This window comes from Cherax quadricarinatus, chromosome 30 (genome assembly GCF_038502225.1).
Source record: "Cherax quadricarinatus isolate ZL_2023a chromosome 30, ASM3850222v1, whole genome shotgun sequence".
Taxonomy (NCBI): Eukaryota; Metazoa; Arthropoda; class Malacostraca; order Decapoda; family Parastacidae; genus Cherax; species Cherax quadricarinatus.
Window position 1 is genome coordinate 15,797,486 of NC_091321.1, and position 12,722 is coordinate 15,810,207.

A 12,722-nucleotide genomic window follows, 5' to 3' on the forward strand; every position below is an offset into this window, starting at 1 on the left:
AATTGAGGCAGCGATTGAGGCAGCTGTTGAGGCAGCGATTGAGGCAGTGGTTGAGGCAGCTGTTGAGGCAGTGGGTGAGGCAGCGATTGAGGCAGTGGGTGAGGCAGCTGTTGAGGAAGCAATCGAGGCAGTGGTTGAGGCAGCTGTTGAGGCAGTGATTGAGGCAGTGGTTGAGGCAGCTGTTGAGGCAGCTGTTGAGGCAGCGATTGAGGCAGCGATTGAGGCAGTGGTATTTAATAACATACATGTTATTAATAATAATACATGTTATTAATAATAATAATACATGTTATTAATAATAATACATGTTGTTAATAATAATAATACATGTTATTAATAATATGTACTATTATTATTTGTAACATATATGTTATTAAATACCACTGCCTCAACTGCTGAATTATTGTGAAATGTTTGGAAGAGCAGGGAGACTAATGCTCACTCCAACATAAACAAAGCCACACTGACGATGTGTCAACCACTCCCTCGTATTTTTGTACAATTAACTTGTTCAATTACATTGTATTATTATTATTATTATTATTATTATTATTATTATTATTATTTGTTATTTATTATTATTATTATGATTATTATTATTATTTGTTATTTATTATTATTATTATTATTTGTTATTTATTATTATTATTATTATTACTATTGTTATTATTAGCAGTAGCAGAAATGCTTGATTCTTTGCTGTGTTCAAGAGTAAACACATGATGTCACCGTCCAATACCTGTCCGAATAGTCATGAATGGGTTTACATTATTTATACTGTAGTTTAATAGCAAATAATGAACAAACAAAACACTCGCCACACTGAGTGGTGGGAGGGCTGGCTACCAGTTGCGGGGGTCGGAGGGAGGGTAGTAGGGACTCGCAGTGGTTGAGGAAGTGGTGGAGGCATTGGTGGAGGCATTGGTGGAGGCAGTGGTGGAGTCTGTGGTATTTAATAACATACATGTTATTAAAGCATAACATATATATTTTTAGTACAGTTTATGACGTTTTCATGTATTTTATGGTTGTTCATGGTTCAAGTTAAGGAAGCAGTATTGTATTATATTTCCCTACAATATATTGGGGCACCAAACATTCACAGTTTTTCAACATTCGCGAGGCTCTTGATCCCCTAACCCTCGCGAATGTTGAGGGAGACCTGTATATGTATTCACCCATCATGAAACATTTATTGTTCAGAAAATACTAATTTCCATTTTTTCTGTTTAATTGTGATTTTAATAATAATAATCCATTTTTTTAACATCTTAGGACAGAAAAGTTTGCTGAAGAGCAGGGGTGTTTAGTTCAGTTCTCTAGATCAACCCTGCCCCTCCCTGTCCTACTAAAATATTTGTGAGAATATGTAAGCAGTTTTTATTAGTAATGTACAGGTGTGCCTCACTTTTTGTGATATATGCATTCTAGGTCCTTGATATATGAAGCAAAATTGCAAGAAGTGAACCCAGTTTACATTATAAAATATAGGAATACATTCTGAGACTTGCAAATTCCACATTCATAATTGTTAATTTGGTCAAAAAACCATTTGAGAATGGTTGGGTAAAAGTAGTGCTTATAGCTATAGCCAGTAAGTCTTCTGCAGTACTCCATATTTAAGAAAACAATGGTTTAGAAATGAAGTTGTGTCCGAGTGACTGAGAGTAGAACCTGCATAGCATGAGTCAGTAGGCATACTTAGTGCCCCTTCATTCTTCAGAAAAGCAATGGTTTAACAAAAGTTGTTTGTGAGTGGGAATAGATAGTAGAGCAGGACACTTACCTAGAACTGGCCAGTAGGCCTGTTGCAATGCTTTATTTTGTCACTGTTTTATAGATATGATCAAACAGCAAGTGGTGTTAGGCTTGGGGGATAAAATATAAGTGAATTTCTGCTGCTTATATGTAAGAAATTACTGGCAGATGTATTCTCATCACACACAAATGAATTTGCACAAGTTGAAACGGCATAAAGCGAGGAAAAAACTGTACTCTTCATATTGCTGACTGTGTAATATTGCATATAAGTGATTATTAAGGTGCTGTAAGTACATTTACTGTCCTGTGAAAATGAAAAATATGGATAAAAATTTTATACTTCACTATTCATCATACCTGGAATATACCTGGAGAGAGTTCCGGGGGTCAATGCCCCTGCGGCCCGGTCTGTGACTAGGCCTCATGGTGGATCAGGGTCTGATCAACCAGGCTGTTACTGTTGGCTGCACGCAATGCAACATACAAACCACAACCCATTCTCATCTTGTATCCTTCATTTTCTTACACATTACCCAGTTTTGGTTTCCAAACATCTCTGTGTACAATTTTAATATGCATATTCAATTACAGGTAAGAAAATTAAAAGGACAAGTGTGTCAGTGGGATTTTTTTTTTTTTTTTCAACAAGTCGGCCGTCTCCCACCGAGGCAGGGTAACCCAAAAAAGAAAGAAAATCCCTAAAAAGAAAATACTTTCATCATCATTCAACACTTTCACCACACTCGCACATTATCACTGTTTTTGCAGAGGTGCTCAGAATACAACAGTTTAGAAGCATACACATATAAAGATACACAACATATCTTGGTGAAAATATGAGCTGTTAAAATCTTGCACCACTTGTGAAAAAGCAAATAGTGTGAAGATCAATTTCATTGTAACTAATTTTTAATATTGAAGGACATTATTTGGCAAGATGCTACAGTGTTGTATATTGTTGAAGCTTTCTTCAATCTGTGAATTCATTTTTCTCAGTTAATGTATTGTAATTATCTATTGAACATTGGTATTTAATAAATCATGTATGCTGTTCATTTGTCAGGGAAAACATGGTTTTATTAATAGCTTTCAGAAACTAGTCATGCAGCAAGTTGACACTCGCATGAATATTGTCACAAATTTAGAAACAGAATGCATACAAATATTGCCTTGGGGCCAATATTTGTATGCCTAGCAGTTTCTTAGAAATAGCAGATGTAAGCCTAGCTGTTTCTTAGAAATAGCAGATATAAGTCTAGCTGTTTCTTAGAAATACCAAATGTAAGCCTAGCTGTTTCTTAGAATAGCAGATGTAAGCCTATCTGTTTCTTAGAAACTAAACCCTGAGCTAATATTAATTATGACTTATGTAAGAGGACTGAGGAGGGGTTATTGAGAGGTTTGGACATGTAGAGAGGATGGAATGAAATAGAATGACTTCAAGAGTGTATAAATCTGTTGTGGAGGGAAGGCTGGGTAGGGGTTAGCCTAGGAAAAGTTGGAGGGAGGGGGTAAAGGAGATTTTGTGTGCGAGGGGCTTGGATTTTCAGCAAGTGTGTGTGAGCATGTTAGATAGGAGCAAATGGAGACAAATGGTTTTTAGGACTTGATGTGCTGTTGGAGTGTAAGCAAGCTAACATTTATGAAGGGATTCGGGGAAACCGGCAGGCTGGACTTGATTCCTGGAGGTGGAAAGTGCCGGCACTCTGAAGGAGGGGTGTTAATGTTGCAGTTTTATAACTGTAGTGTCAACATGCCTCTGGCAAGACAATGATCGAGTGAATGATGATGAGAGTTTTTATGTTTAGGGCCACCCTGCCTTGGTGGGAAATGACTGGTGTGTTAATAACAAAAAAAAAAAATTATGTAAAGGCAATAAAAGTCTTCATGCTCAATGATTTTTTCCACTCCATTAAATTTGGAATGAAACCAAATTAAATGTAAAATATTTTAATATTAAACTTTTCAAAATTTAGGCAAGGAATGGAAAGTAAGTTTTAAGAATTTAATTTGCAGTAAGAAAGAAATAGCTCAGATTACACCAAATTATGAGAGGAACAGCGTAGGTTTTTAGGTATTGATAATGTTATTAAAATCATAAAAATCTTTGAAAGAGTGATGAGACAGCAGGTTACAAATTTCATGGACCAGCACAACCAACATAACCCGAACCAGCATGGTTTTAGAGCAGGACGATCATGTCTGTCACAGCTGCTGATCCATTATGACAGAATTACGGAGGCACTGGAAGATTTACACAGATTTTGCAAAGGCGTTTGACAAATGCGATCATGGAGTGATAGCGCACAAAAAGAAGGCCATGGGCATTACGGGGAAGGTAGGCAGATGGATTTTCAGTTTCCTAACACACAGGACACAAAAAGTAGTAGTGAACAGGGCAAGATCCAGCATCAGCGAGGTCAAAAGCTCAGTGCCCCTAAGCACTGTCCTGGCACCTCTGCTGTTCCTTATCCTCATAGCAGACATACCTGGACCTGGAGTTTACCTGGAGAGAGTTCCGGGGGTCAAAGCCCCCCGTGGCCTGGTCTGTGACCAGGCTGCCTGGTGGATCAGAGCCTGATCAACCAGGCTGTTACTGCTGGCTGCACGCAATCCAATGTACGAGCCACAGCCCGGCTGGTCAGGTACCGACTTTAGGTGCTTGTCCAGTGCCTGCTTGAAGACAGCCAGGGGTCTATTGGTAATCCCCCTTATGTATGCTGGGAGGCAGTTGAACAGTCTCGGGCCCCTGACACTTATTGTATTGTCTCTTAACGTGCTAGTGACACCCCTGCTTTTCATTGGGGAGATGTTGCATTGTCTGCCGAGTCTTTTGCTTTCGTTGTGAGTGATTTTCGTGTGTAAGTTCGGTACTAGTCCCTCTTGGATTTTCCAGGTGTATATAATCATGTATCTCTCCTGCCTGCGTTCCAGGGAGTACAGGTTCAGGAACTTCAAGCGCTCCCAGTAATTTAGGTGTTTTATCTCCGTTATGTGCACTGAAGGTTCTTTGTACACTTTCTAGGTCAGCAATTTCACCTGTCTTGAAAGTGCTGTTAGTGTGCAGCAATATTCCAGCCTAGATAGAACAAGTGACCTGAAGAGTGTCATCATGGGCTTGGCATCCCTAGTTTTGAAGGTTCTCATTATCCATCCTGTCATTTTTCTAGCAGATGCGATTGATACAATGTTATGGTCCTTGAAGGTGAGATCCTCCGACATGATCACTCCCAGGTCTTTCACATTGGTTTTTCGCTCTATTTTGTGGAAGGAATTTGTTTTGTACTCTGATGAAGTTTTAATTTCCTCATGTTTACCATATTGGAGTAATTGAAATTTCTCATCGTTGAACTTCATATTGTTTTCTGCAGCCCACTGAAAGATTTGGTTGAGGTCCGCCTGGAGCCGTGCAGCATCTGCAATGGAAGACACTGTCATGCAGATTCGGGTGTCGTCTGCAAAGGAAGACACGGTGCTGTGGCTGACATCCTTGTTTATGTCAGATATGAGGATGAGAAACAAGATGGGAACGAGTACTGTGCCTTGTGGAACAGTGCTTTTCACCGTAGCTGCCTCGGACTTTACTCTGTTGACTACTCTTTGACTACTCTTTGTGTTCTGTTTGTGAGGAAATTATAGATCCATCTACTAACTTTTCCTGTTATTCCTTTATCACACATCTTGTGTGCTATTACGCCATGGTCACACTTGTCGAAGGCTTTTGCAAAGTCTGTATATATTACACCTGCATTCTTTTTGACAAAACGCCCTTTTAGACAAAAACACGCAGCACACTTTTGTATCATCATTTGCAGATGACACTAAAATAAGCATGAAAGTCAGTACGGTAGAGGACACTGAAAAAGTACAGGAAGACATAAACAGGGTTTTCCAGTGGGCAGTGGAAAGCATATTCAATGGTGATAAGTTCCAGCTGCTTAGGTATGGAAAGAATGAAGAACTCAAAAGGAGCACTATGTACAAAACTCAAGAGGGTCACCAAATAGAACGTAAGGAATACGTAAAAGACCTAAGAATAATTATGTCAGTGGACCTTTCTTTTAAAGACCATAACAAGACAAAGATCACGACAGCCAGGAAGATGACTGGGTGGATATTGAGAACTTTCAAAACAAGAGAAACAATGCTGATGGTGACACTCTTCAAATGGCTAGTGCTCCCTCACTTAGAATATTGCTCAGTGCTGATGGCCCCGTTCAGGGCAGGAGAAATATCGGAGCTGGAACAAATACAGATATCGTTTATGGCTCACATTGAGCCAGTAAAGCACCTAAACTACTGGGAATGCCTGCAAGTCTTGAACATGTACTCATTGGAGCGGAGGAGAGAGAGGTACATGATAATATATACATGTACCTGGAAGGTACTCGAGGGCTTGGTCCCAAATCTGCACACTGCCATAACAACATACTGGAGTGAGAGATATAGGAGGAAGTGTAAAATAAACCCAGTGAGGAGCAGGGGTGCGGTGGGGACAATAAGGTAAAACTGTATCAACATCCGGGGTCCCAGACTTTTCAACATCTTACCAGAAGATATCAGAAACACTGCTGGAACAAGTGTAGAAGCCTTCAAGAGGAAACTAGACAAGTATCTTCACTCTTCACCAGGTGCCAGATCAACCAGGCTGTGATGGATATGTGGGGCAGTGGGCCTCCAGCAGAAACAGCCTGGTTGACCAGGTGAGCACCAGATGAGCCTGGCCCATGGCCGGGCTCAGAGAGTAGATATACTCTCGATGGTCCAAAAAAGAAAAACTTGCATCATCATTCACTCCATCACTGTCTTGTCAGAGGCGTGCCTACACTACAGTTATAAAACTGCAACATTAACACCCCTCCTTCAGAGTGCAGACACTGTACTTCCCATCTCCAGGATTCAAGTCCGGCCTGCCAGTTTCCCTAAATCCTTTCATAAATGTTACTTTGCTCACACTTCAACAGCACGCCAAGTCCTAAAAATCATTTGTCTCCATTTGCTCCTGTCTAACACGCTCACCCATGCTTGCTGGAAGTCCAAGCCCTTCGCACACAAAACCTCCTTTACCCCTTCCTTCCAACTTTCCTAGGCCTACCCCTACCCTGCTTTACCTCCACTACAGATTTGTATTCTCTCAAAGTCATTCTATTTCATTCCATCCTTTCTACATGTCCAAACCATCTCAATAACCCCTCAGCCCTCTGGATAATAGTTTTGATAATCCCACACCTCTTCCTAATCTCCAAACTACAGATTCTCTGCATTATATTCACACCACACATTGCCCTCAGACGTGACATCTCCACTGCCTCCAGCCTTCTCCTTGTTGCAATATTCACAACCCATGCTATACACCCATACAAGAGCATTGGTATAACTATATTCTCATACACTCCTCTCTCTGCTTTCATGAATAAAGTTCTTTGCCTACACAGACTCCTCAGTGCACCACCCACCTTTTTCCCCTCATCCTTCATAGACCCATCTGCAGACACGTCCACTCCCAAATATCTGAATACACTCACCTCCTCCATACTCTCTCCCTCCAGTCTGATATCCAATCTACCATTACCTAATATTTTTATCCTTATCACCTTACGCTTTCCTATATTCACTTTTAACTTCCTTCTTTTACCTACCTTACCAAACTCATCAACTAACCTCTGCAACTTCTCTTCAGAATCTCCCAAAAGCAGTGTCATCAGCAAAGAGCAACTGTGACAACTCCTACTTTGTTGGATTCTTTATCTTTTAACCCCACCCCTCTTGCCAACACCCGAGCATTCACTTCTCATACTACTCCATCTATAAATATATTGAACAACCATGGTGACATCACATCCCTGTCTAAGACCTACTTTTACTGGGAAATATTCACCCTCTCGCCTACATACTCTAACCTGAGCCTCACTATCCTCGTAAAAACTTTTCACTGCCTTCAATAACCCACCTCCTATTCCATACATTTGCAACATCTGCCACATTTCCCCCCTATCCACCCTATCATATGCCTTTTCTGTAATGTGGGTCTGAAATCAAGTACGTAGTTACAATATAAATAAATAAAATAAGATTTCCCAGTCATATATGGTAACTTTCAGGTACCCCGGGCTGGTGTTTGGTTTGACGCTGTCAATAGAGTGTACAAGTTCTTCATGGGAGAGCCCTCTGAGAAAGACACAAAAGTAAAGCAGGCAAGTTTCTTGTGTGTTTAGATTTGGATTTTGTGCATTTATAATACACTTTAAAAGTGAAGTGTACAACTTCCCATTCATATTGCAAAACATAATGCTTTTTGTGTTTCACTACACAAGATTTGTCATAGATATTTCAAAAGGTATTGATATAAAATGTTTTAAGATATAATCAGCCTTAAAGATAAACTTTCGTTAATATTTGCATTTTTTATGGAAATTTGGTAATTTGAAAGTACGTTTTCAATTAAGAAAGTCCAGTGCAGTATTTTCTCGTTCCAGATTTTGGGTAGTTTGCAAAATCTAGTAGAGACTGAAGTTCGTTTTAGTGATGCTCGATGTGCCAAAGCATTGCCATTAGCAATATCTGCATATAAAGATGGTCTTCCTCCTCACTATACTCAGATGCATCATCAAGAAAAGGTTAGTAGAAAGTTAAAATATGTTTAAAAGGACAAATTTCTGTGGGGTAGCAGACTGGCAAATTTTGGATGTTGAAGATAATATCTGTAATTTAATAAAGGTATTGATTTATTTATGGTAAACATCAGAACTTGTTTTCCATGGGGAAGTGGAACAGAATTCTTCCTCCATAAGCCGTGCATGTTGTAGGAGGCGACTAAAATGCCGGGAGCAAGGGGCTAGTAACCCCTTCTCCTGTATAAAATACTAAATTTTAAAAGAGAAATTTTTGTTTTTCTTTTTGGGCCACCCTGCCTCGGTGGGATATGGCCGGTTTGTTGAAAGGAGAAGATCATCAGAACTTGTAAGGGAGATGCATTCATAAATACCCCACTTACTGTAACATATAGCTCATCTGATGCTTACATCAAAGACCAGCTGATCAATAAAAGTTTGCAGGAAGTTATCAAGTTTTTTCTGGAATATATGTCTCTTAGTAATTTTTTCTATGTGAGTGATCTCTTATTGTACTTACTGAACCCTGTCTTTAATTAAGGCTACAGCATCTTTGCAGCATCTACTGTTCATCCCATTCTTGGTAAAGAATTATTTCAGTGTGCAGATTTGTCAGGTCTGCTATACAACCTAGTACTAGGCCAAGCCCTATGTGTTGACTAACATTTTTTTTCACTAGCCTAAGTGTTTGTCTTGTTGAATAACAGACAGAAGGATATACACACTACTATTATGGAGACAGATATGATGGTTGTTGACTGGGTGAAGCTGACATCACAGTTCAGATGGCCCTTTGAACTGGGAAAATCTTTGCCCCTCCTTAGTGCAACCAATTAAAGAAGGGGCGAGGATGTCAGCAGTATTACCTCCAGGACTCAAGCCTGGCTAACTGGTTTCCCAGAATTGCTGTTACCTTGCTCACATTCCAATAGTTTCATAAACTCAATCCACTTGTAACATGCTTGCACAGATGTGTTGGATGTTCAGCCCTTAGCCCTCAAAACTCCATTACCCTTTCTCTACAACACTTACTGGAACAACCTTTGTCCCTCCTTCCCTCCACCTCAGATTTATATACACTCCTAGTCATTCAGTTTTGCTCCAGCTTCACTAAATGCCCCAACTGCCTCAAAAAACCCTCCTCAGCCCTCTGACTTTTAAGTTTAGTAAATCCTACACCTTCTGATCTCCATGCTCCAAATTCTCTGGATAATATTCACAAAATCCAATGCCCTCAAATAAAACATCTCCACTTTTTATGTAATATCTGTTTTGATATTCAAGTAATTAAAAATGGTTGAAACATATATAAGATTCCATTTATATAATATTTTGTTATTAGCTTGTATTAGTCCAAAAATAAAATTAAGATTCTACCTCATTTATAAATAACAACACTATTCATGACTACAGCTGGATTTGGCTCTGAATGTGCTAAGTGCACAAGCTCGTGGGCCGATGTACGAGGACTATGTAACTCAGTTAGAGGAAGCTTGTGAACGGATTTGGCAAGATGGCCGGATGGGTTGTGAGACATTATCTCTCACAGGCAACACTTGCAAACATCCAAGACACCGAACTCCTAATGATCCAGATGATGACAGGTGAGAGACTATTCAAATAGTCTTTCATCAGTGTACAGTGTATCTGTTCTTATTAAGTTTGTACATAACAAATCTCTCGTTCATTATGGGATAGCATTGGAAAAAGAGCTCCCCAGTTTATTTGTCTGTAAGTGAATAAGTTTATGTCGGTAGAATGATCTCGCCTTTTCCCTGGTTTGTTTTATCTAAGAAATAAAGTAAAAACTTTTGATTTTTTTTTTTTGTGTAATAATGGATTCAAAATGGAGGGCAAGTGTACAATATGAGATGCATGGGGATGTGATTATGAACAGAGGATAAGTTACTTAAGTGGCTGGAATACATTGTGTTTATTTTGAACTTTCTTTTTAAATTGATGTTTGTTGAATTTTGTGTAAAATTGGCCATATTACTGACTTCTATGCACTTTATAGGGTAGTTCTGATAACTGAACGGGTGGTTTCTTGTGCGCTATCGATTCAACTAATTTCTTAGCAAAATAGATAAGAATTTAGTCAAAGTAAACAGTGGAATTGGCTTAGGATTAAAAGTGGGCAAAATTGCTAATGCTTAAATTACACCCAGACTGCCAACTTTGTGCCTCTGTAATTCCTTAAGTTTTCTATCAGTTGTATTTTTGGCATTATAGCCTCAGAAAAAGATTCTCTATCATATGAGATTTTTTTTGAACTGCAACGCTGTCAGCACTTAATTTTGGGGGTGAAGACAGTGAAAGTGTTAAACCAAGTTGCAACCAGCCCCCCCCCACACACACACACACAGCCAGTGGACTGTCTTATACACACATTATAGATAGAAAAGTTAAGTGAATGATATAGTACATTACTGTACTTTTAGATTTATTAATGTGTAACTTAACAATGTTCTTTAATGTTTTTAGGGGTAAATATACGGTCAAATAGATAATGTATTTAATTTTATTAATAACAGCATTATTTGGTAATACTGGAAAATCACATTTAATACTAAATTTTCTACACTCAGCTCACTGCCTGTTATGACCCACAATTCTGGCGTAGTTTACATCAGTTTTTGTAATTGTGGACGGCGGCAAGGCCAGCGTGAAGACTCTTTCTCCGTTAAAACTGCGAACCACACTTTCTATCAGCAGTTGGCAGAGTCTTGCTGTTCTCGACTCGAATCTTTACATTTCCCAACATTCAAACCAAGTGTCACCAATGCTAAAGGTTGGAAATTGAGTAAAACATAGACTTATCTGATTTTAATTTGCTGATAGTTCTCTATACTAGAGTTTAAATATAATGGTTGTACAGGTTGTAACCAGTATCCATTCTATCTGCAGTGTAATCTTTATCATAAAATTTACTCACCTACCTATATGGTATGACATGTTAGTGATTGTATGAATAACAGTAAAAAATATTTCTTCTTTTTGGGGGGTAACCCTACCTTGGTGAGAGATGGCTGATGTATTAAAAAAGATTTAAGTGATTCTTATTTGGCCATCTTGGTACAGTTCTTCATGGTTACCTGGAGGTTATTCCGGGGATCAACGCCCCCGTGGCCCGGTCCATGACCAGGCCTCCCGATGGATCAGGGCCTGATCAACTAGGCTGTTACTGCTGGCCGCACGCAGTCCAACGTACGAGCCACAGCCCGGCTGATCCGGCACTGACTTTAGGTATCTGTCCAGCTCTCTCTTGAAGGCAGCCAGGGGTTTATTGGCAATTCCCCTAATGCTTGATAGGAGGCTGTTGAACAGTCTTGGGCCCCGGACACTTATGGTGTTTTCCCTTAGTGTACCAATGGCGCCCCTACTTTTTATTGGGGGCATTTTGCATTGCCTGCCCAGTCTTTTACTCTCGTAGGGAGTGATTTCTGTGTGCAGATTTGGGACCATTCCTTCCAAGATTTTCCAAGTGTAGATTATGATATATCTCTCCCTCCTGCGTTCCAACAAGTACAAGTCAAGTGCTTCCAAGCTTTCCCAGTAGTTAAGGTGCTTGACAGAACTTATACGTGCAGTAAAGGATCTCTGTACACTCTCTAGATCTGCGATTTCACCTGCTTTGAATGGAGATGTTAATGTACAGCAGTATTCCAGCCTAGAGAGAACAAGTGATTTGAAAAGGATCATCATTGGCTTGGCATCTCTCGTTTTGAACGTTCTCATTATCCATCCTATCATTTTCTTTGCACGTGCGATCGTGGCACTGTTGTGGTCTTTGAAAGTGAGATTCTCAGACATTACTACTCCCAGGTCCCTTACATTATTTTTCCGCTCTATTGTATGGCCAGAGTCTGTAGTATACTCTGTTCTAGTTATTATCTCCTCCAGTGTTTCATAACGGAGTAGTTGGAATTTGTCCTCATTGAACATCATATTGTTTACTGTTGCCCACTGGAAAACTTTGTTTATATCTTCTTGGAGGTTAACCGCGTCCTCAGCAGATGACAGCCTCATGCAGATCCTAGTATCATCCGCAAAGGATGATACGGTGCTGTGATGTATATCTCTGTCTATGTCTGATATGAGGATAAGGAATAAGATGGGGGCGAGTACTGTGCCTTGTGGAACAGAGCTCTTCACTATGGCAGCCTCCGATTTAACTCTGTTGACCACTACTCTTTGTGTTCGATTTGTTAAGAAGTTGAAGATCCATCTCCCCACTTTCCCAGTTATTCCTTTAGCACGTATTTTATGGGCTATTACGCCATGATTGCATTCGTCAAATGCTTTTGCAAAGTCTGTGTATATTACATCTGCATTCTGATTTTCTTCCAG

General features: G+C 39.7%; 1 protein-coding gene across 4 annotated transcripts in view; it reads left to right on the top strand.

Moving 5' to 3' along the window:
* Window positions 1–12,722, top strand: part of LOC128692673 (nonsense-mediated mRNA decay factor SMG8) — a 96,091-nt gene that overhangs the window by 73,171 nt on the left and 10,198 nt on the right. For 3 of the 4 annotated variants that reach the window (XM_070089948.1, XM_070089946.1, XM_053781955.2), the window contains 4 exons: window positions 7,863–7,955; window positions 8,238–8,378; window positions 9,786–9,976; window positions 10,961–11,163. In XM_070089948.1, coding sequence (XP_069946049.1) covers window positions 7,863–7,955; window positions 8,238–8,378; window positions 9,786–9,976; window positions 10,961–11,163 — 628 coding nt within the window. The remainder of the gene's footprint in view (window positions 1–7,862; window positions 7,956–8,237; window positions 8,379–9,785; window positions 9,977–10,960; window positions 11,164–12,722) is intronic. The other variant, XM_053781954.2, reaches the window with a different exon arrangement.